Raw genomic sequence first — 22,594 nt, forward strand, 5'->3', positions numbered from 1 at the left:
CTTCCCCTTTGGCCTTAAAGTCTATGAAAAAATGAAAAGAGGGGATGTTAGATCATCTGGTCTGACTTCTGTTGCGTTTCATCTGGCCCGTGCTGGGAAACGACGGAGCTCATGAGCCAAAGGACTGAGAGCACCAGACTAAGGACAGCAGATTAAAAAAATAAGAGACTTCAGCCAACTCCAGAAGGTACTCAGTTGGTCTAATAAAAGATATCGCATTTACCCAAAGAACCGTGCCTGGGAATTACCATAATACCCAAAAGTATATATGATCAGGGCATTTATGGTGATGTGCTTTCCTGTCTTTGTGTTTTGCATATTGGTGAGTAATTTGCAATGGATCTCCAGGTCCTTGGTGTGAAGTAGCCAGGAGCCACTGTTTGCTCTGTGGGGGGAAAAGGGGACTCACAAGCATGCCTGTGCGAACTCAGAAGTCAGTGCGAACTTCTAGGAAGTGGCTGGCAAAAGGTTTCTGAGCTGCAGAGGAGTTCAAAGGACAAAAATGGCAACGATGACACCTTCAGGGTGTCTAATTGCCTGTCGTTAGGGTAGGGAAGAGGTGATAATAGCATGTGCTTGGAAACCAAGAGGACTGAAACGATGGGAAGAGGATGAGAGATGCTATTAGTCATTGTCCGTCTCTACACCACATATGACCATTTGGTTTCACATACTTGTGCTCATTTGTTGTACTACGTGCAGCCTTTCATTGTACGTGTGCCTTCAACCAGCGGGCATTGCAGCAGGGGTTGCATAGTCTGAGGCCCTGTGCCACAGTCGTGCGTGGTATAGCCCCACTTCTTTAATTCCCTGGAGCATCCAACTCCAGTACATCGGCGGTTGAGACATCGCCCCGTTTGCCACGGTTCATCATCCGCTGCTGGTAAAGATTCGGCCACTGAAGCGTCCATTTTTTCACTGTCAGGTACTTTCCTCAGCCTCTCGTTCCACATCTGTAGCTGTGTCTCTTTGGATGTGGTATTGAAAAGGTTGGGTGAGGAAGCTCCTGCATGACTTGAGTCATTTGGACAGCAGGTGCCCCACGTCTTCAGTTTGTCTCGATCGCTCTGGGACCCATCAGGTAATACCTGGTAACGCCTGCAAATTCTGCTAACACGCCAAACCATGATTTTGACTATCAGTTAATACCTGATATTTTAACCTGTGGGTGGGGGAGGAGGGACGGGTTGTTAATGGGGCAAAAAGGAGTAGAAGAGCAGCAGCGCAGATGGATGGGTTTGTTCTGCAGGGGCATCTCTGCCGCAGAGCTCCCAAACCCCTTGTTTGAAGGATAATGAGAGAGCTCGTGGTGCTAGTTAGCGAAGTGCAGAAGCAGTAGGAATAACGAGCATTTCTCACTGTTCAAACGCAACTGGTGCAGGCCTGTGGGATGCCGGCCTGCTCGGGGGCAAGTGGGTTAAAGCTTTTTATCTGGAAATGGCGTTGTAGTTGCCTACAGTTGTGTTGGAGCCATTAAAACACAGCCATGAAAAGATCTAGCAAGGGCCGTAAAGCAGGAATCAGCCGTTTGGCTCCATTCTCTCGTGACCTGGGAAGATGGCAAGGTCAGAGGTTGAAAATGGGATGTGTTTACTTAATTGGCCGAATTCAGGGATCAGCAGCCTATAGCCCGCAGGCCGGATCCGGCGCCCAGTGATCGCATCCAGCCCATGAGGCCTAGATATGGGCAGTGGGCAGCTTTGGTGATAGGGAGAAGTGACAGCAAGGAAAAGCAGCAGCCAGTTTGGAAGGGCTGGCCAACTTTGGAGCAAGTTGTGTCCTTTCAGCATGCTGCCAAAAAGGTTGCTGATCCCTGGTTTAGAGGGCCCTGTTGTCAAAACTCTGAGGGTTATTATCAGTGTTGTAGAACGGCGAGACTGGGACTTTTAAAAAGAAAAGTTATGTGTTAAGAGATACTGGTCACTATTGTTTTTAAATAATAATAATGCAGTGCATCAAGGATGGGCTATGTCGTCCATCCCAATATACGGGATAGATACGTGACCACTAATGCACTCTGGATGTCTGCAGTATATCCAGGGCAGAGCATGTTGGGAATAATGAATGAGATTTAGAAGTGTGCCCTGGTCTTTTGCAAGGATATTACAAATTACTGTGACCGTGCAGTCCAAACTTGTTACCATCCTTGGGAACATTTGAAGTTGGTCTCACACTGTCTCCTTGGGTTCATGCACAACTTACATTTTTTTCTTCGTCCTACAGATTTGAAAATGCCTTTATCAGCCTGGTTCAACTTGCTGCTCCTCCTTCCTTGCATTGGTACGACCAAGACCTGCTATCCAGGATGCCACTGTGAGGTGGAGAGTTTTGGGCTCTTTGACAGCTTCAGCCTGACCAAGGTAGACTGCAGTGGAATAGGGTCGCACATTGTTCCTGTGCCAATCCCATTAGATACCTCCTACCTGGACCTGTCTTCCAACAAACTGGAAACCGTCAACGAATCAATGCTTAGCGGCCCGGGTTACACGACGTTGGTTAGCCTTGACCTTAGCTATAATAAAATTGCCAAGATCTCTTCTACTACCTTCTCCAGGCTCAGGTATCTGGAGTCTTTGGATCTGAGTCATAACTCTTTGGAAGTCCTCCCAGAAGAGTGCTTCTCCAGTTCACCATTGGGGGACGTAGATTTGAGCAGCAACGGCCTCTTGGAAATAACAATGGATGTCTTTGCATCCAAAGGTCAGGGGAAACCCATGAACGTGGATCTGTCCAACAACGCGATACGCAGAGTTGCGAGACATCGCAGCAGAAACATTCCCAACATCCAGAGCTTAAATCTTTCTGGAAACAAACTAACTACCGTGCCAAATCTTCAAGGGATTCCTCTCCGATACTTAAACCTGGATGGGAACCCATTGGCCAAGATCGAGAAAGGTGCCTTGGTGGGGCTGAAGGATTTAATCCATTTGTCTCTCAGCAGTCTGCCTGACTTCAGAGAGATCTCTCCCTACAGCTTCAAAGAATTGCCAGCCCTCCAGGTACTTGACTTATCCAGCAATCCCAGTCTTAAGTCTTTGAGTGCTGAAGTCGTCTTTGGTTTAAACTCCCTGCAAGAACTCAACCTCTCCAGTACAGGTGTACCATCTTTGCCAAAGACTGTGCTAAAATACTTACCTTCCATCAAAAGCATCACCTTGGGAAAGAATGTGCAGTGTTTTAAGACCATTAAAGAAGGGCAGTACCACCGACAAATGGGACACACCAAAAAAGAGGTCCTCAGTTGTCACGACAGCAATGGGTCTGTAGTGGCAGCACCCTATGTTTTGTGATGACACTCGGAGCAGGTGGGAGCGGAGGGGATTGTACAGCTATCCGGACAGAAATGGGCTGCAGCGTGCCTTTTGTAAAATTGTCAATAATTTATATATTTGTATATGCCAATACTTGATTGCGTGTGTGTTTTATAAACTCTGTATTACTGGCCACCATTTTCTTCCACAGTCCTTTGCAACCTCGTGATTCCCTCCAGCCATTTTCACATCATGCCTCCAGCTCAGGAGTTCAGGAATAGTGTTTTACTGTGAAAGGGGACCAAGCAATGTCGCTATTCTGGATGTTTAATAGAGGGAACAAATGCATTCAGACCAATTGTACTCGCAGCCCTCTCTGGTGCACATCAAAAATGCGTGAACTCTGCAATCCTTTACTTGCAAATCCATGTTTCATCTCCTTTCCTTTTTTTTTTATTCCTCAAGAAGTGCCTTCCAGATGTTGCCTTCATTAGCAGAGCCTTGCTCATTTGTCATGCACTTTCGGTCTGAAGAAACCATTTGGGACACGTGAGCAATGGGGTGCTGCTAATGTTTTTAAATGCTGTTTGCATAGAAGTGCAATGAACACTGGGTAACTGGGAACCATATTTTCCCCTCTGTCTTTCTGATTGCATTGGAGCCTCCATTGAGAAGCTGTCGGGATGCAGATGTGCCCTTGATCTTACTGGAGACAAAATGCTCAGATCTAGCCCTGTGTCTATGTCGCTCTTGCTTTCTTGCAGGCTCCTGCCTCTCGCTGTCCTCTATATACAGCAGGGTGGGTCTGCCTTCAATAAAGAGCAAATGGTCTGGGAGCTCAGCTCCCTGAGGGGCAAAGGAGCATGAGCTGTGAAGCAGAGGGAGTGTGTAAACTAGATTTGAAACCTTTTTCGGGGAATCTTAAGGAATGCCCATGCTCCTGCTTATCTTGACAACTTTATCAACCAGAGACAGGAACCCAAAGGACTGAGCCAAGAAACTTTTTGTTCCTCCTTTGCCTTCCCCTGCCTGGGGAGAGCTTGTGCAGCACAGCTGGGCCTTGTGAAGGCAGTTTCATGCTAGAAAATACCTGCCTACCAAGGGCAGCACGGGAAGGGAGGAGAGAGGCTCCAGCCCCAGCGCCTGGGGTGACATGTGCCGGCTCTCCAGCAGCCCAGGGCAGTGCAACACTTGCTGCTCTGTGCTGATTGTTCCTTCCCCACCTTGGCAGCTAACGAGTCTCTAATTAAGCCCTTGCCTGTAGAGCTTGCACGAGCACATAACCACATCCCTCTTCCCTCGGTTCCCTGCCTGACGAGCATGGCAATCGAGAGAAACCACAGAGCAAGGACAAAAAACCGGTTTAGGGAAGCGGGTAGCACTGGCTGGAACAGGAAGGCGGGGGACAATGTGGAGGAAGTGGGGGCAAGGCCTCTTGCAAAAAAAAAAATGGGGAAAGCTGCTCCATTGAGCTCAGTGGGGAATTTGGTATCAGTCCCCAAAGGGAGGGACTGAGGCAGTCAACCCCATCGGTGGAGGTGTCTCCTTCCCCGCTGGCTGAATTTGGTCCGCCGTCCCTAGGTAGGGAAGGGGAGGACAAGAGAAACCATGCAAGGCAGCGTCAGCTCTCGGCTGTATTGGGCTATGGTCTTGTAGGAGTAATAGCGGCCGTGTAACCAAGGTGTGTCCAGACTTACTAGAGGAGAAAAAGGGCAAGGTTTACCATGCACTAGCTGCTAGTGAGCACAGTGTTATCCCATGGTAAGGGAAAGCTACCCCTGTGGTTAATATAACTCCCTTTCCTTAAGCAACCTTTTCCTTCGTGGTTTCTCGGCACCGACCCAAGCTGCCTTTTTAACCAGCTTAAGTTGGTGTGTCTGCTCATTTCCGTTTAAACCTTTTTTTTTTTTTTTTTTAGTTTAGTGTAAGTCTATTAGGAAGGGTGAAACTAAACTGCTCTAAGCCACTATTTAAGGCCAAATCGGTACGTCTGCCTGGCCATTCGCATCACACCCGTATTGGTTCAGTTGACCGATGTGTAGACAGCGCTGAGGTTTAATGGAGTCAGAGTTATCCCAGACTTGAGCAGGTGCAAGAGGGATGAAATCAGGCCTGTCTTGTACACCGGCGCTGTGAATGGCAGCCCACAGTATGGGGTGATAGGAAATGCAGGGGCAGAGCCTCCAGGGACTCAGGACAAATGCAGTGGCCCCTGGAAGTTGGGGAGGAAGGTCACACAGAGTAGGTCAGGACACACCTGGCTATATCCATAACCGCTGAGTAGATTATTCTGATCTGCTGAGTAGAAGAAGGATGATCCATCAAAGGTGCTTTGCAATGGAAACCCACATCATGGATCCCAGGAAGAGCAACATCTTCCTGCTTTCATCCTCCAGAGCATTTTACTGCTGGAAATTACAGCTGCCTCCAACCCGTTCTCTGTGGGAATGGTAGACAACTCAGCAAATTCAAGCCAGCTGTTGTCTAAGAGGGGCCGATTCACAGCTGTAGTTTTATCCCAGCTCTGAATCCAGCATTGGCTTTCCAAATAATATTTCCCAGCAAGAGTTTCGCTCACTCTAGTACTAAACGGCTCGGTCCTCTCTCGTATCGAATGACAACCATTTCTGGTTGATTTTCCCCGTTTGCTGAGCCTTTTCATTGTTCAGCTGGCCTTCAGGGTCATGAGAAACCCGTAGATTTTCTTAAAAAGGCAACAACATTGTCTCGGGCAGAGGATGCCTTTCTACAAGCCTTCAGGAGAGGAAATGATGGACAAAGAGTTGTACTGAGTTGTCCTGTCTTTCTAATGGAGCTTGCCTTTTTAAGATAATTTTTCTGCTGGCAGAAAATGTAATTTTTTTTTTTAAGTTTAATTTTATAATTGTGTACTTAGATGGCGTGTTAGGGGAATAATAAAGGGCGACAGGAGGTCGGGCCCTTGTACCACTGTGGTAAATTTTTAATACCCGATGTGACAATCGAATTGAAGACTGCAAGATGAGCTCTTGTAATCTCATGCTAGCTGCTAGTTAAATGAGTCTCAGCAAGGGCTGGCAAAGACCTTCTCTGTATCTTTATTTTTTTTTTCTTTCTTTTTAAAAATCTCTGCAGCGTTGTAATGCTTTACAATTATTTCACAATATAATAAAGCGATTCGGAGAAGAATGAAGCTGCCTTTCCTGGTTTGTTCTTCTGATGCAGCCAAATGCTTGGTTGGTAACGATGTCGGAGGGACCTCGCTCCACCCCAGGTGGGGTTTGCAACCGTTGTTTGCTTGTGCTGTCCCCAGTGGTGCCAAAGTCAATGAGATGGCACCTATCTGCTCAAGGCAGCGTCTGCCCCACTACGGCACTTAAAGCTCTGGCTGGAAGGGAGGATGAAATGCTTTGTTTCAATGTGATGGCACTGGAAGGAAGGCTTTGGCTTTTGGACATGCAACAGAAAGAGCCACAGGGTATTCGGAGGGCATTTTCCCCCTCCAAGGTCTGCTCCAGAGTCCACTGGAGTCTCTTCAGCAAGTTTGGGGTCAGGCCTGCTAGTGGGAGATGGTCATAGCGGGGAAGGACGGTGGAGTAACAAGTCCAGTCCAGATCCTGGAGTCACTAGGATTGTCTGTGCCTGTGACCTATGTCCACAGCACCACTAAAATGACTGAGCTTGAGACACGGGTGCTCAACCACCGGCCCGCAGCCCAAACCCAGATTGCAAAGCCATGATATCTGTCCTGCAGGGCTCCCCATGGGTCAGGAAGTTTGGTGGCAGGGGGCCAGTGGCCCAATTCCCAAGCCCCGCATGGTGGGTCAGAGCTGGGCCATGCCTCCTTCCCTCCATGTATCTGGGTTGGGGCTGGGTCACACCCCAACGTGGGTAGATCAAGGCAAGCTACACCCCCCACACCTGGTTCAGGGCTGCCCCCCACTTACTCTGCATGGGCAAACGGGGCCCTGCCATACCCACCCCAGGTGCTGGATCAGGACCACCAGCTGGATCTGGCCCACTGTGCATGCGGTCCACTGGGCAAAAATGTTGAGCACCTCCGCCCTGAAACATCACTCGGCTTTGCTGCAAGTGAGTGCCATCTAAACACCGTCTGGCATGGAGGCAAAATGCTTCCAGCAAAGAGATGTGTGTGTGTGTGCGAGCAGGCGTTGCGGGGAGGGTGTGTAACCGCCTGGCTTTAGTATAGATAGACACAGCCTCAGCCTTCATATGCCTCAATTGCCCCTAACTGCATTGCCATCAAAGAGGTAAGCTTAACCGAGGTGCGTGCTGCTCGGTGTCCTTCAGAAAAGCGTGAATAATAAAAACATCCTGTTTTGTTTTGATTTGAAGTGCTTTGCCCCTGCCGAATGAGAAGCCCAGTACTGTTTAATTTAAGCACTTGGCAATTATGCAGGAGTAAAGCGAAGGTTACAAAAGCAATACAAACAAATCCTCTGTGCTCAAGGCAGCTTTCAAGCACCAGCCCCGATCTTTATCTTGCGAAGCTGAACAGCCATTGAAATATTAGCGGTAAAGCGCACGCTGTCCAATCTAGTTTCTTTGCACAACTCAAGTGACAGGGATTGCTCCTACGGGGAAATCATACCACATTTAATCTTTCCTGCTGGTGAACCTACCTTTTTCTTGTCCCATTACTGGTCCCATCACGGCAATTGGACATTTATCCGTTCCTTCTCCCCAGATACGCCTTTTCCTGGTCTTCTCTCTGATACCTTCAGCTTTGAAAGCTGTCTTCTGCTCACAAATCGCCCATAAAGGAATATGGTATATCTCAGAAGCAGTCACCCCACTCTTAACACGAAGCTATGATACCTGATTCTTTAGCCCACAAAAACACTGGCTTTTTTCTTCACGGGCCATGTTGCATTTGTAGCTCCATCGAGTTGACGGTCCAGTAGTCCCCACTTGTGCTTTTCCTTGGGCTTTTTCTTTCCCATAGTCTATGTAGGTTGGGTGGGATTTTTGCTCTTCTCATCTCCATCCTGGAGGTATGAGCTCTAGGCAGCTCCATGCTTTGTGCACAACTTTGGGCAGTGCCCTATACAGCATATCTGACTCCGTATCTGCCTCTCCCCAGGTCCTTCACAGAGCAGCTCTGCCCCAACTCGGGGTCCTGGATTGCATTAAAAGTTAGGAGTTGCAATGCATAACCTCTGTCTTTTATTAGACCTGCCCCTGGACCCCTTCTCCTAGTCTTCTGTCCTTGCTGGTGGCCGCAGCACAACCTAATTTGGCTGCAACTGAACTGTGCTAGTGGGGTGTTATTTTGGGGGTATGGCTGAGGCCATTTGCCTGTGAATATACTGCACAACGCTGAATCAGATGTGAATCAAAGCATCCTATGCAGCTGGCAATGGATAAGTCAGGGGTCGGGCTTCTCAGCAAAAAGCACACTGCTCACCTCTGATTAGACATCTGTTACTAGACTTCCACCTCTAATGTCACACAATGCTTTAACCATGGCACAGATACACTTAAGGGCATAGGATGACTTCAGTTTATTAAACTTCAAAGAAGCAATGATCAATTCTGCCTCAAACTTCTGTGTCTCTAATACCATGTTTTGCAGGCTGGTACAGGCCAGGTCCCTTCCCCGAGGACATGCTACTCTACCAAGGCATGGTACAAATACCATAGAGAAGGCTTTTCCAATAACAGGTGTTTCATAGGCTATGGGTGCGCTGGCATTTTAGTTGCTTTCCATACCACGTTCATCTGTGGATGCTGGGGACATGGGTCACGGGCACAGACTTGCATGGAGCAGCAAGGTGGCTACAATCCTTGGAGCATAACAGGAAAACCTCAGGCCAGATGCCATGACCATGATCACTGGATGAGTAGCTGTTCAGCAGAAGCAGTTGTGACCCAAATGCTGGAGGTGTCACTTTTCCCAACCCGAGTCATCATCACTTCTAGGGCTGGGCTAGCCACTCTGTTGGCCCCAAGGGGAGGCATAGCTCCGTTCCTACCAGGGCAGCCACTTCTCTCTTACTTTAAGGGCTGTCTCTTTGCCCCAGGCAAAAGGAGGCATTTCTTTCCCTGACCGTCAGCTGTAAGCGTGCAGGCTTGTGCTCTGTGCTGCATGTGTCCGAAAGCGTGGATGATCTGTAGCACTGGTAGGTGCTTTCAAACTGAGATGCCCATTCATTTCCAGCGTATTTGTTCCACAAATGTCCCTCGCTGGGTCACACTGGAAACCTTTGCCGCATCTTCTCCCTGGTAGAAAGTGGGTTACTCTGGGACATTACTGTCCAAACAGCCAAAAGAAAGCTTTATATATGCAGGAGCATGCAACCAGAGCCCAGGAGCCTCAGGTCACTCATGGGGCAGCAGTAGAAGGCCTTTGGCTAATGAGGTGTGTAAATCATCAGTCAGGCTACCTACACCTTGGTATGTGATCATTTGGTGTTGTGCCTACACCCAGACCCTGCCTTCCTATCTATGGTGCAAAGGGTGGGATTGAAGATAGGAGCTAAGTGACTTGCCAGAGGCCATGCACTACATCAGTAGCAGAGCTAGGCCTAGCCTACAGGTTTCCCGAGTCCTCGTGCAGCCCAGCAAGTGCCTTGCAACCTGGACTGCTGCTGATGGCACTGCCCAGCCTCTTCCCACCTGTTACTATCTGCCTCACACTTGCATGCCAGGAACTCCCTGCAACCTCTCCCTCCTCCAGGACTGCCGGTCCAGGAGCTCCGACTCCTCCGTTAGTGAAGGAGGTGAGGGTTTGAATTGCCTTCCAGAAAGCACCCAACAGCGTCTTACAAACTCCCCAAGTGCCTAGCATAGCCTGAAGAAGCTCCCTACTCCACCCCTCCATTGCTTCCTCACTAGCGGTACATAAAGCAGGTTGCTGGTAATGAAGTGGGGCCGTGCTGGGAATTGTAACCTCCGGGTCTGAAAGCACGACCCTCCTTTTTCTGCTCTTCGAACTGCATCGCTTCGCTACCAGTTCAGGTACAGTTCTGCCTGTTATATGGCATTGCCTCCAGCTTAATTATCAGTTATCAGTCGCCTGGTTGGCATCTGAATGGTGAAGGAGCACTGAAAGGTCTCTGAAGGTTTCTGTGGGCTTTGGACCTGAGGGCAGGCCCCTGTGTTTATAGGAAATCATGTGCCCACAGGGTCCCTTCCAGACCCTTTCACATACCCTAGCCAGAACTGTCCTATTAAAAACCACTTCCAATGGGCCCCAGGTGAAGAGCAGGAGAGACAAGGCCACCACAAATGCCTTGTCTGCTGCAGAGGCAGAGGATTTAAGTTGCATATGCTCAGATGATCTTAACAGCACCATGCTTCATAGTACCAAGGAAGGCACCCCTCCCAGCAGTCCTTGCCAGTCTGACCTAGAGGAAAACTCCTACCTGCCCCCACACTTAGTGATCAGTTGGACTCCCTGAACATAGGAGTGAGACCCTTCAGTCAGGTGCTTTAAAGGGCTCTACGTATTGGCAGGTTCTTCCTGGTCTCTCTAGTTGACCAGCAGAAGCCCTGAAGCATGGGACATAGTACTCATGATAGCATGAGACTCGACACCCTTTCCACTCCTATGTTTCTAGATGCTCAACCCCTTACAATCCCCTGATTCATCATTAAAATCCCACAGTAGGGATTGCACGGGGGGGTCCTCCTGATTTTTCAGGCCAGCTGCATCCAGTCTACATCCATTCATCCTGCTGGCTCAACTCCATCCAAACTTATTCTGTACTTCTTGCACATCCCTGTTCTGCAGAGCTGCTGTTTGCTGTTAAACAGCTGTTGTGTTTCACCCAGGCTGTGGCGGGTGAAGTGATTCTTCACATAGTTTATTTAAAGTGCTCTGAGATCCTTAGAGATGAAAGGCCTTATGTGAACGTGCAACTGTTTTTACTAGTTGGCCATATGGTAGCAAATCCAGGGCCACCTAGAACAGACTTGGTTATGACTATGCCGTATACCAAGGCCTTCCTGAATGTCACAGCTGCGGTGCAAAAATAATACGGTGCAAAAGTACTGAGTCCTATGATGCACACAAAAGAAATGCTAGCAGAATAGCGCACATGCTGCTGCATTTGCTTGTAGCGGGGATTTTTAACCAGGGTGCTAAGACTCCACAGGGTGCCATGAGATCTTGTAAGTGTGCCATGGGCTTCTGCACAATATTAGCACTATTAGGTGTACAAGTACCTACAGATGAGTCACAAGATAACCCCAGACATTTAAAATAAGAATCCAACATGTCAAAACCATTCTGATCTGTTTTGGTCTTCCTGAGTTCTTTGCAACAGAAGAATTACTCTAGTAATTCTTTTCCGTAGTCCATAAACAAGTGCAATCTAAGAGCTGGCATTTTCCAAGGGGGACCTTGAGTCTAAAACAGTTGAGAGCCAATGTCTTGGAAATGAAATGGGCCATTGCAAGTAATAACTCCAGCACCTGCAGGCAGGATGAGTGAGCAGATGAAGGTGCCAATGGGCTGGAAAGCTGGCATCCACCACCTGAGCACTCTGCACTGCTCAGCCTCTGTAGGCACTACCTCCATTGACTGTGCTCTGGTGTTGGCCACCCAAGCAATGCCATGCAGAAGTAGGATTTCCTTAATGGTTCTAGCCTCTGCAATCCCAGTTGGGAACCAGTCACTGCCACGCCTTTTAAGATGCCAGTGCTTTTGCAATGAGCGTCCCAAGTGAGCTACACCCTGTGCAAAGGGGCAGCAAGGAGTGGTGCGAGGACTTGAGAAGAAGCAGCAGTTCCTTGATTGGAGAAAGCAATTGATTGTAAAACAGGGCTACACATTGACCCAGAAAGATACCACGCAGGTGATGAGTGGAGATGCTTTCTGCACTCGCCATTGCAGCTGCCACACCTTGGTTGAACTAGAATTGTCTCAGGCTCTTGAGGCGCCAGACAGCTTCGGGGGAAGGCTAATGGTTTGGTAATGTAGATACTTGGCTAATTTGGGCTAACACTCCTGATCTCACTCCGAAGTAGTAGAGGAGTCATATTTAATTATAGTAGAGGAGTCATGTGTAATTATTAAATCTTCTCACGTATAATGCACACCTTTTTTCCCCAAAATCAGCTGGTGAAAACTGCAGTGCACATTATAATTTAGGAAATATGGTAATCGCTGGTTCTGCTGTGGAGGCATTTGCTGGAGGAAAGTAAAAGTAAGGCTGCAACCCATGCTGGGCTCCTTCCCTCCCTGCTGCTACTTGGTTACTTACTGCTATTTACCAGCATTTTCGAGGAAAGATCTTTCTTCCTTCGTTCTGCCTTTCAAAAACAAGGTGTGGATCTAATTTGGGGCATGTCGTATGCTAGAAGATATGGTACCATGCAAGCTAGGGATTTTTTTTTTCATGGTTTCATTTTTCCTATCTGCAATATGCATGGACTTCAAACGAGCTACTGGAACACTTCCAGGAAAAACTCCTGCACTCACAGTCGAGTCTTAACTTCGGATCAGGGACACCAGTATAGTAGCGCAGCAAGATAACAGCTCCGCCGCAGGAAGGAGACAGCTGCATCTGTGGGCACAGGGGCTCTGCACTGGTCGTTCCCATACACTGGATCAGGGCGTGAGTCCAGCTTCTAGTAACCAGTGGTAGAGTTCACAGGCACGCCAACACGTCCACTGCTTTCATTCGGAGCATTGATTTGCAATTGCTTGCACACTGCTGTCATTTTGAGATGAGTCTTGCACGCGCCATATCCAGCACCACCTCACAAGGGTCAGTACATGTTTGCAAACACTATTTGCTGTGTGCTGTGTCTGACCACAGTGGAGGAAGCTGGTTTGTTAGCTCAAACTAGGGGCTAGCACATAGGTTTGCAGGTTCTCATTTGGGTGACCTTCGTCTTGCCCCCAACAAGTCCTCACTGCACCGGTATTTCAGTGCCACTTGGACAAAAGCCCAGTGCAGCTGTCTACAGCAGCCTCCTGATCACTCCCCACCTCTCCAAGGTTGGGGGTTGCTTATTTGGAAAGGTCTTACTGGAAAAAAACACGGGGAAAAAAAAAAGATGTGCTCACCGAAGACAGAGAGAAAAGAGACTATGGTGGCAGGGACCTCAGGTGCCTTGATGAGGAAGATGCTTTTTGCCAAGGGGCTGTTGAGTTCAGCTGAAAACCTGCTAGCTCTTCTCAGGACTGTGCATGGGGAATTTGCTGCTTTATTGAACTGCATCTCAGAGAGAGTAGGGGAAAAATCCTCCACTGGATAAACACGATTTTATGGGCATCCTGTAACGCTCTGGATAACCTCAGTCCCATAAGAATCATTTTGCTGCATCATTCCCTTCTTAATTTACAGTAGTCCTTTAAATAACCAGGGGGTCTTCACTTCCACAGGATAGCACCTCTAGAGATCAGAGACCTGCATTCCCAGTCCTCCAGGTCAGCAGCAGTGTTGGGGTGTCCCTGGCAAAACTTGACCCTCTTCCGGTCTCTGTGTCTCCAGAGGGTCCTCATTGCAGGGCAACAGCACTGAAGCCTGGATGTCTCCTTCTGAGCCCTGCATGTTCCCCTTGCAAACAGCTCTGAGATCATCTTAGGACTCGGCCACCCTTTAAACAGAGTGCAAGGACCTGTTTGCTCAGCATCCAGCATCTGCATAGGCTGGAGTGCATGGAAACAATCTGTCCGGAGCAGGTCCACCGGGGCCAGCACTCAATCTTGGCGTGACAAGCAGGGTTTAATTGTAGAAAAAGCTGGTTTTCAGAGCACGTCCCCCCTGTGCCGGGCTAGATCACCTCCAAATGCATCCTTATCCCCTCCTCATCCAGGGCTGGGCTGAGCTCACACCCAACCCAGCGTTTGAGTTCTTCTGGATTTCGAAAGAAACTGAGCCAACGCTGTGGTGGCGATGACTCACGATCTCAGCCTTTCCTGGAAGAGTTCAGGCAGCTTTCTGTGCAAGGCGGCTAGACAGGATGACGCAGCGTGGACATGGCTAATCCCGCTGTTGCTCAGAGTCTTTAAATCCCTGCATCTGCAGATGGTTTAACCACAGGTATTATGCATGCAGCCCCTTCAGAAACCTGCACTGGGGACCTAATGGGTTAATGTTCATTGCAATGATCTGTCGGTATAGCTCAGCGTGTGAGACATCACCCCTCATAGCTGGCGTAGCCCTGCCAGCAAACCTCCTAGTGTAGACACAGCTCTGCCACAGGAGTAGCCTTTTACCAGCAAAGCCTCTGCTCTTACAGCTGTGGTAGCAGCTGCCCATCATGTCAGCAAGACGGATGTCTTCCTTTTCTAGCTGCTCCAGCTCTGTCTCAGAGGGCATATGTGTTACAAGTGCCTGGGTGGGCCAGATCCCAGTCCCACCTAGTTCAGCTTCATCCCTAGTTTGTTACACATGGTACTTTTAAGCTAAATGAATCCACACAGGGCCTTTAATCCCTGTCAACCCAAAGACTGGACCAGGGGTGTGCAGCCTCCAGCCTGTGGCCGAGATCTGGCCCCTGGGGCTAAACCACTGAGCATGCTTGGCTGAGACTGGCCAGCAGAGGGGAAGCGTCCAGGGGCTGCACATTTAAAGTGCAACAGAACAGTTCGGACTTGTGGTAGAGGCAATCTCTTTTATTAGACCAGCTAGATTTTTGCAAAAAAAAAAAAAAATTCTGTTGCAAAAATCTAGTTGGTCTAATAAAAAAATACCACCTCTACCACGAGTCCCGATTGCTTTTTCCTCTAGACCAATACAGCTACAACCTGGATAGCATAGGATGGTTACATTTTTCAGCCTTTATCACCCATTGAATAACTCTGGAGGCCGGTCGGCTTGCAGTGCTTGTTTAAGAAAACCCAGTTGCCACCCAGCTCTGCATGCAAGCGTCCCCTATTTGACTACTTTGCTACATGCACCAATTAGCCATCCTTCTTGTTAAACCTTCCTGGGAGGTATATTATTGTTAAACCTCCCGTCTTCCTGGGAGGTGTGTTGCTTGTCTTCCAGGTAAAATGTGCAAGGGCCTTGAAACTCCTTGTTCATTATATTTTTTGGCAGCCCAGCCAAGCCCTGGTTACCGTCCAGGAAGGGGGGAGGTGAGTGAGACTCACTGAGAAGCAGAGACTTTGTTCGACAGAGGAATCAGGGGGAGGGAGAGGAAGGATTATAGGGGAGGCAGGGAGCTCTGCTAGAAGCCGAGGCCTCGCTGAGCCAAGGTTTTGCTGACAAGACCGTGTTGGAGACATAGGGCGTCTAGTCTATCCAACAATGAGGAACTGTTCTTGCTTTCAGGTGCTTTGGCCTGAATAGAAATAATAGAAAAGTAGGGCTGGGAGGGACCTCAGAGGTCAGCTGGCCCAATGCCCTGCTCGAGACAGGATCATCCCTGTTGTCCTTGAGCTCTACCACATCATGCAGCTAGCTTCGCTTTGCCTCCGAGTCCCATCGGCAAACTGGAGGCATTCAGCAACGCTCAGCTTACCAGGGTAGTGCTCTGCCTTGCAGGGCTTGCAGGCTCCTGCCTTCTGGTTTTGGAGAAGCCCTTTAAGGAGGAGGAGTTTTCCAAGCCACGCTGGCTTCTGTCTGTCTTGCTCCAAAATGTCAGCGGCAAAAAACAGTGGCCCAATCCTGCTATTTTGCTGCTGCCTGAAGCGTCCATGTTTTCTCATATGCTGCCATTGCTAGGTTTTCTTCATTACCAGTTTCATACGGGGAAAGCTCACTTCATCGCAGCACTTTCCATTTGCTACGGCCGGCGGGAACTTGATGCTTTATTGCCTTGCATCGTAAAACCAGTGGAAAGTCGCCCTGACTCTACAGGAACGAAGGGGGAGATGAAACACAAATCCTTCCCAAAATGTGCTGGGATATGTCTGTTGACCCCTGCAATGACGGCGTGGCTCAATTTGTTTGAATGGTTCTAGTTTTATGATGGGCTCTGCTGAAGTGGGGCCAGCACCGAGCTGGGTCCAGCGCAGCGTATGGACACATAGCAAGCGGAAACGCCGGTCCCAAAGGGCTCATCATCTAACCAGGCAAAGGCGGAGAGAGGATGTAGCATTAACCCCCTATTGCAACTTACTGAGACACAGGGAGATTGCGGCTCAGATGCCCAGGGGCAAAGAAGGGCATTTTTACATGCACACATCTGCATCTGGTCAGAGGTCGCATCCAAACCACTCCAACCCAAGCCACGCAGCATCGGGACTGCCCTGAACTAAGCAAAGCTCCTTCACTTACGTTATTCTTCCGCCCAATTAGACATGGGTAGAACACTTTTTTTCCCCCCACTCTGCACCATTTTTCCCCTTTGCTCAATTTTAGTCTATGTAGTGCTGTTGCTGCATTAGCACAGACAGGAAAGGACAGTCATGCTCTTCCAACACCTTCCTCTTTGGAGCTGCATAAACACACTGGGAGGCACAAGGCGAGAGCTATTCTTAGGAGACAAGCAGGCTTGGCTCGTTTCTCTCCTATTGTCTTGGAAGAAGACTCGCAGTTACCCACTGGCCTCATTTTGCTCTAAATCTCCAGAACCTGGTTTTTTTTGGACTTGCAAAGCAAGGGCGACGTGCTCCACAATTAGGCCTTGTCCACCTAAGGGACTTGCCCTGATTTCAGCCAGCCAACGACGCTCAAAACAACCACTCGTGTGCATGAGCAGAGCCACTCTTTGTTGTGCAGGGATCCTGGTTTTCTCTGATTTAAAAAAAAATCCCCCGTTAAAAAAAAAAGGAACCCCAAATCCACCTTTTTTTCCATGATTTAAATGAAATGCTGCTGATATTAGTATTAGTATTAGTGGTGTTTCATTTAAATCACGGGAAAAAAGGTGGATTGGGGGCAAAGGCGGAGAGAGGATGTATGATTAACCCCCTATTGCAACTTACTGAGACACAGGAAGATTGCAGCTCAGATGCCCAGGGGCAAAGACCGGCATTTTTACATGCACACATCTGCATCTGGTTTTAACCGAAAATGGGGATTTTTTTAAATTGGAGAAAACCACGATCCCTGGTGATGAGTGTGTTTGAACCTGGCTTGAAACAACAGTAATGAAGTGTGGCAGGGCAACGCCTGGTTTTTAGAGTCTTTTCCTGTTTCTGGGAATGGGTAGAGCAGTCTGCAACGGGGGCAGATCCTTTGAACTAGAAACGAATCTAGCTTCAAACTCCCAAATCTACTTGTGCGCTTTGGGGGATGCCTGAAAACCTACGGATCTGGACTTTAATGAGCACATTTAGCCCAGAGCTGAGTTGTGCCGTCATCCCTCTTCTTCACCACGGGCCCAGTCAAAGCCCCAGTGACTCAGACGCTTCCCTTCAAATCTTAGTTTCATTCAAGCACTAGATCTTGACTTAGCTTGAGGTCGCCTCACTGTTAAGCAGGGACGGATGGGGCTTTTGGGGGAGCCTTTGCTAATCAAGGCCGTGAGCACCGCTGCAGAGGCACAAGCCTGGACGTGGGGCTGGCTCCCGCGTGTGCTGGTGGGGACAAGAAATTCCTTTTTCTCTTTGTATTGCTCTTCCCTCCCCCACCCCCTGTCTCACTCCTGCCAACAGCCAAGTTTCCAGCCCTGGGGGAAAGAGCTCGGATGCATTCAGTGATGGAATAATAGCCCACGCAAGCACAAGTGGGCTCGGAGCCAAACCCTGGGGCTCTCCGGGAGCAGTGGCGGAGGGGGAAGGACATTAGGAATCCAGATTAGGGGCCGAATAATATCTCCACTTGGTCTCTCTCCATCTGTAGTGGGCCAGATCAGCGCGCCAGGCCTCTGATCCTCAGCTGTTTGGTCCTGACACTGGTAGCAAGTATGCAGGGGCATGGGGTGTGCAAAGGTGGCTATAACCTGCCATTGCCTTTGTTGTATTCTGGGATCATACAGCTCAGCTCCTCGTTTAATTTAGAGCAGACTCAGGGCAGCTGTACTTCTATTTTCCAGCTCCTTCTTTGTGCCCAGGGATGCAGCAACCGGCTCCAGGCCAATAAAACTCATCCATGCCCCAGTGCACCTCTGAACTACTTTGCTCCTCTCCTCCCTGTCATCCCAGGCAGGAGGTCCTATGGACTGAAGTAGTGAGGGGCTGTATCCATTCCCTTTCTGCTGTCAATGCAGCATAAACCATGCTGGGTGTAACTGGGATCCTGACCCCGGGTTCAAAGGAGCTGGAATCTAAAGGTCTCAATCTAGATTGTGCTTCAGTCCTTTGTTAGTGCTTTGCACTCGCAGAGTTTTCCACCTGAAGGCTTCAAGGTACTTTACAGTGATATTGTCCCCATTGTAAAGGTGGGGAAACTGAGGCACGGAGAGGAGACGTGCCTTCCCCCAAGCTCATGCAGAAGAAAGCAGCACAGTGAACAGGTCAGAGAAGACAGTGCTACCAAGTGACCTAAAGCAAAAAGAAACAGGGCAGGCTGCGTCTCCCTTCCACCGAGCCCTCTTTCCTAGTTACGTTTCCCCCTCCTGCCATCGCCGAACCACCAGGCACAGCCAATAGAGCCTGGAGAGGGCTCGGTCCTGAGGAAGCACGGCTGCCTGTATTTAGCACATTGGAGTTTGCTTTGCTGCAGGAGGCAATTAGCAGACCCACACAGCACAGGGTTCGCCGGCTCCTCTTCACCCTGCCCTGAACGGCATCTCCTTGACTTCCTAAGTGATGCACCAAGTGCATCTTGCTAAAGCACTAGCTTTCCCCTCGTGATGCCTTCCCCGCTACTTCCTCACGCAAGCACCGTCAGCCACTCTTGCAGGAGTGTTAGCCGTGGCTAGCCCGCTGGAGCTTGCTAGCCAGTTTCCCCAGCCTTGGCCTGGATCTCATCACTTACCCCTGTGCAGGGCAGGCCTCAATCACTCTCATCTGGTGCAGGTAGAGAAGGACACTCCCCTGCCAAATAACTTTAGGGCAAGTTAAGGCCGCTAGCAGAAGGGAGTGGGGGTTTTGCAGTCCAGGTTTTTTCCATTGCCCGGCCGAACACAGGTGCAGGTGAGGCCACCCTGCAACAGTCGTGCATTTCTTGCACAACCGTTTCCCCAGAAAAGTGTTTCCCTCCCAGACCATTGACTCCCACCCCTCTGCTCTCCCTGCTCTCGCCTCGAACAATATCAAGGGTTTTCTGCAATGCAGGATGCACCGGCCAGCCCAAATCCAGCTGGGGATTCTGGCCTGAAGGGGAGGTGGCTCACAGAGGGGGACATGGGGGAGTGAGGATCCTCATACATGAACTTTGTGGGCTGAAAATTGTTCTCATTTCATGGCTCCCCTGGGCGGCCTCCCTGAAGGGGGGGTAGAGGTGGGAGGGGGATGCTTGCATTGCCAAGCATCAATCAGCCGCTGCACTTGGAGGGGTGCAGAGAAACCATGGGAATCTGGGGCAGTCCATTATGTGCATAAAAGGAAGAGCCTGCATTTTTTTTTCTTCCCTTTCCATTTCCTTGGGGTTTTTTTGCGGCTAGTTAGCAAGAGGAAAGCCAGTAGGATCCATTTTTAGTTCCCACCCACGCACCCACCTCCTGGGTGATCTTCCAGATGTGATCGCCACGGGCATGGAGCTAATGGAGAAACATCATTCTCTTATGAGCAAAGCAATCCTGCTACATCACAGTTGTTCCCTAGGCAACAGCTGTTTTCATCGGTGGTTGATGGCCCGCTCTCCTGGTTCCCCATTGAACAGGCTTGGTCTTTCTCCTCGTGCATGAGGAGCAGGGGGAAGGGATAGAAAGTCACTTGGAAATCCTACACTGCTCTCACCCAAATCTACTTTCAGGGGCTTCAAAGGAGTTGGGGTCTGGTTTTATTTCAGGCTACTCTGAAAGGAGCTATGCAGGACCAGAGAGTGAGCGAGCAAAGCTGAGAGCTGGGGCATGGGTCACAGCCCTGCCCGTGACCGTCTAGCGCAGGCCACGACTTAGGGATGCCTTGCCGGGGCAACGTCTTCCCTACTGTGAGGTCCCCGAGATCCTTGCCCCTGGTCTGTGCCCTGCAGCAGGATGGGCTGCATCCCGGCACGGCACGCCTGGCATTGGGCATGCGCCTCAAACATTAGGAAAGGGACTCACTGTGGGCTGGGGAGAGAGAAGGGAGGGCAAATAGATTGGAAAGCAGGGATGGGGGAGGAAGGTCATGCCAGGGAGGTGAAAGCATGGTAGCAACTGGGCCAGGGTTAGGCCTCTAATGGCCTGGGGAGGACAGGCCGGGTGCAGGAGGGGTTCACCAGCCACTCATTCATCCCAAGAGGAGGTTGGTAACCCCTGCAATGGAAATACCAGCTCATTTCCCCGCCGTCTGTCTTGTGTGGCTGTACTGCAAGCTCTGCCAGGCGGAGGCTGTGTCTTGCTTCCTTGTACGATGGGGCCTGTGAGCATGATCTCGTTGCAAACAAACCATGCATTAATTTGTGTGCAGCTGGTTCGGACTGGATAACAAATGCACGCTCTTCCCTCAGCATCTGCTATCGGATGAGATGTCGCGAGGTACCAGCCCTGCCCTGAGCCAGAAAGGGCCACATCTCTAAATACTGATACTGCCCTCAGTGTTGGGATCGCTGCGTCAGGAAGGAGGTCACTGAAATGCAGCCCCAAATTGTGACCCATGACCCCAGTCTCCCCGTAGCGACAGGGTGAAGACAAACCAAGCCAATTACCAATGCTGGAGGGACGAGCTACGCAATCATCTTTACTCCTCTGCTGCAGCAGGTGTTTGCAGAGGCTGTAGTTGTGCGTGATGGTTTTTAATCTAGTAATGTAGGCAAATTGATATGCAAATTATGCACAGCCCACAGGGGCAGAAGCCAGTTCTGGAGACGAAAGTTTTCACTTCTACTCCCTGCGCAACATAAGAGCTGCTGGTTCACAACCCCAGTGCCTGTGTGGGCATGGCCGCAGACTGCTACCCCATGGCGGAGCTGTCATTGTCACTCCCTCCGGTGCTCTGCACGTTCCTGGGACATGCTGCAAGGTGGCTTGTTCAAGCCCAGCCGAACTCACCCCATTGAAGCTGATGGAATAGGACCAGGAAAGAATCTGACCTAACACTCGCCGACGACTGAAATGCAACGGAAGATGGATAATAATAGCAGCCTTCAGCTCCCTGCAGGGGGTTGCAAAGAGGATGGAGCTGGGCTGTTCTTGGTGGTGGCAGATGACAAAATAAGGAGCAATGGGCTCAAGTTGCAGCAAGAGAAGTTGAGGATGGATATTAGGAAAAACTCTCTCATGAAGAAGGTAGTAAAACACTGGAAAAAGTTACCCAGAAAGGCTGTGAATCTCCATCCTTGGAGGTTTTGAAGACCCAGCTAGACAAAGCTTATGCTGGGATGATCTAGCTGGGGATGGTCCAGCTATGAGCAGGGGGTTGGATTAGATATGACCTCCTGAGGTCCTTTCCTACCCTCCTTTTCTATGATGCTATGATAGAAAGTCCAAACTCTGCTAAGCTACAATGTCACTTAGCATGTGTTTTACTGTTTGACAAAGCCTTGATTGGGATGATCTAGTTGGGGATGGTCCAACTGTGAGCAGGGGGTTGGACTAGATGTGACCTCCTCAGGTCCCTTCCTACCTCACATTTCTATGATTCTGCGATGCCAATGCTCTCATCCCTCCCTACCTTTGCATTGCCAGTATCTACTCTTGCTTGCACTTCTGTTAATAGATTTGGTTGAGCAAGAAGAATGGTCTCATCAGTCAGAACCATAGATAGGTCTCTGAAAGTGCAGGCCTTTAAGTTAAGAAAGTTGTTTTTTGGTTTTGTTTTTAAACTGATAGAGGACAAAGAGGCCCTTGTTAGGTTAGATGTGTGACTACATGCATAAGAAGCAGCAATGTTCCCGCCGATCTCTCTGCCCAGCATTGGGATGTGGCAGGAGGATGCATCTATGCCATGTGATGTTGGGGCCAGAACAAAATGTTAACCATCTGTAACAAAGAAGGCTGTGAGACAGCATCTGCTCAAAAAAAGAACCATTTTTCAGTTCTGCAGGCCTGGAAAACTTGCATTCAGAAGCTTATGCGAATTCATTGAAGAGTGATAGGGTATTTTTCAGCAAAATTTCCAGAAAAGTTTGGAAAACTGCAGAAATTCCCAAGCACTGGAGAACTCCTGGTGTCATTCCAGTATATAAAAAGGATCAAAAGGGTGACCCAAAAGCCACAGACTAATGAGCCTAACAACCATCCAGGGCAAAATACTTGACCAGCTATTTTGAGACCCTATCAACACCGAATCGAAGGCTAAAAAAGTAGTTAATACCAGGCAAGGTGTTTCGTGGAAAGTAGGTCTCGTCAAACACACCTGTTTGTCTCTTTTGACAAGATTACGAGTCTGGCTGACAAAAGTAACTGTACTGGAGCAGCATCCTTTGATTTCTCCAAGGCGTTTGACTTAGTCCCATGTGACATCTTGA

At 49.4% G+C, this 22,594-nt stretch overlaps 1 protein-coding gene and 1 long non-coding RNA gene across 5 annotated transcripts in view; one reads left to right on the forward strand and one right to left on the reverse strand.

The window, feature by feature from the left end:
- Nucleotides 1-6,423, forward strand: part of TSKU (tsukushi, small leucine rich proteoglycan) — a 28,335-nt gene extending 21,912 nt beyond the window's left edge. For 3 of the 4 annotated variants that reach the window (XM_014601499.3, XM_014601502.3, XM_014601501.3), the window contains exons 3-4: nucleotides 926-1,081; nucleotides 2,224-6,423. In XM_014601499.3, coding sequence (XP_014456985.1) covers nucleotides 2,232-3,290 — 1,059 coding nt within the window. In that variant the 5' untranslated portion in view covers nucleotides 926-1,081; nucleotides 2,224-2,231 and the 3' untranslated portion in view covers nucleotides 3,291-6,423. The remainder of the gene's footprint in view (nucleotides 1-925; nucleotides 1,082-2,223) is intronic. The other variant, XM_014601503.3, reaches the window with a different exon arrangement.
- LOC109281110 (uncharacterized) lies at nucleotides 6,328-16,244 on the reverse strand. The gene is made up of 2 exons (XR_002087664.2): nucleotides 7,874-16,244; nucleotides 6,328-6,618 (listed from the first exon to the last, which is right to left on the reverse strand). It is a non-coding gene; the product is annotated as an uncharacterized LOC109281110 (long non-coding RNA).
- Between the last annotated feature and the right edge of the window lie 6,350 nt (nucleotides 16,245-22,594).

Source organism: Alligator mississippiensis, chromosome 1, assembly GCF_030867095.1.
Source record: "Alligator mississippiensis isolate rAllMis1 chromosome 1, rAllMis1, whole genome shotgun sequence".
Classification (NCBI taxonomy): Eukaryota; Metazoa; Chordata; order Crocodylia; family Alligatoridae; genus Alligator; species Alligator mississippiensis.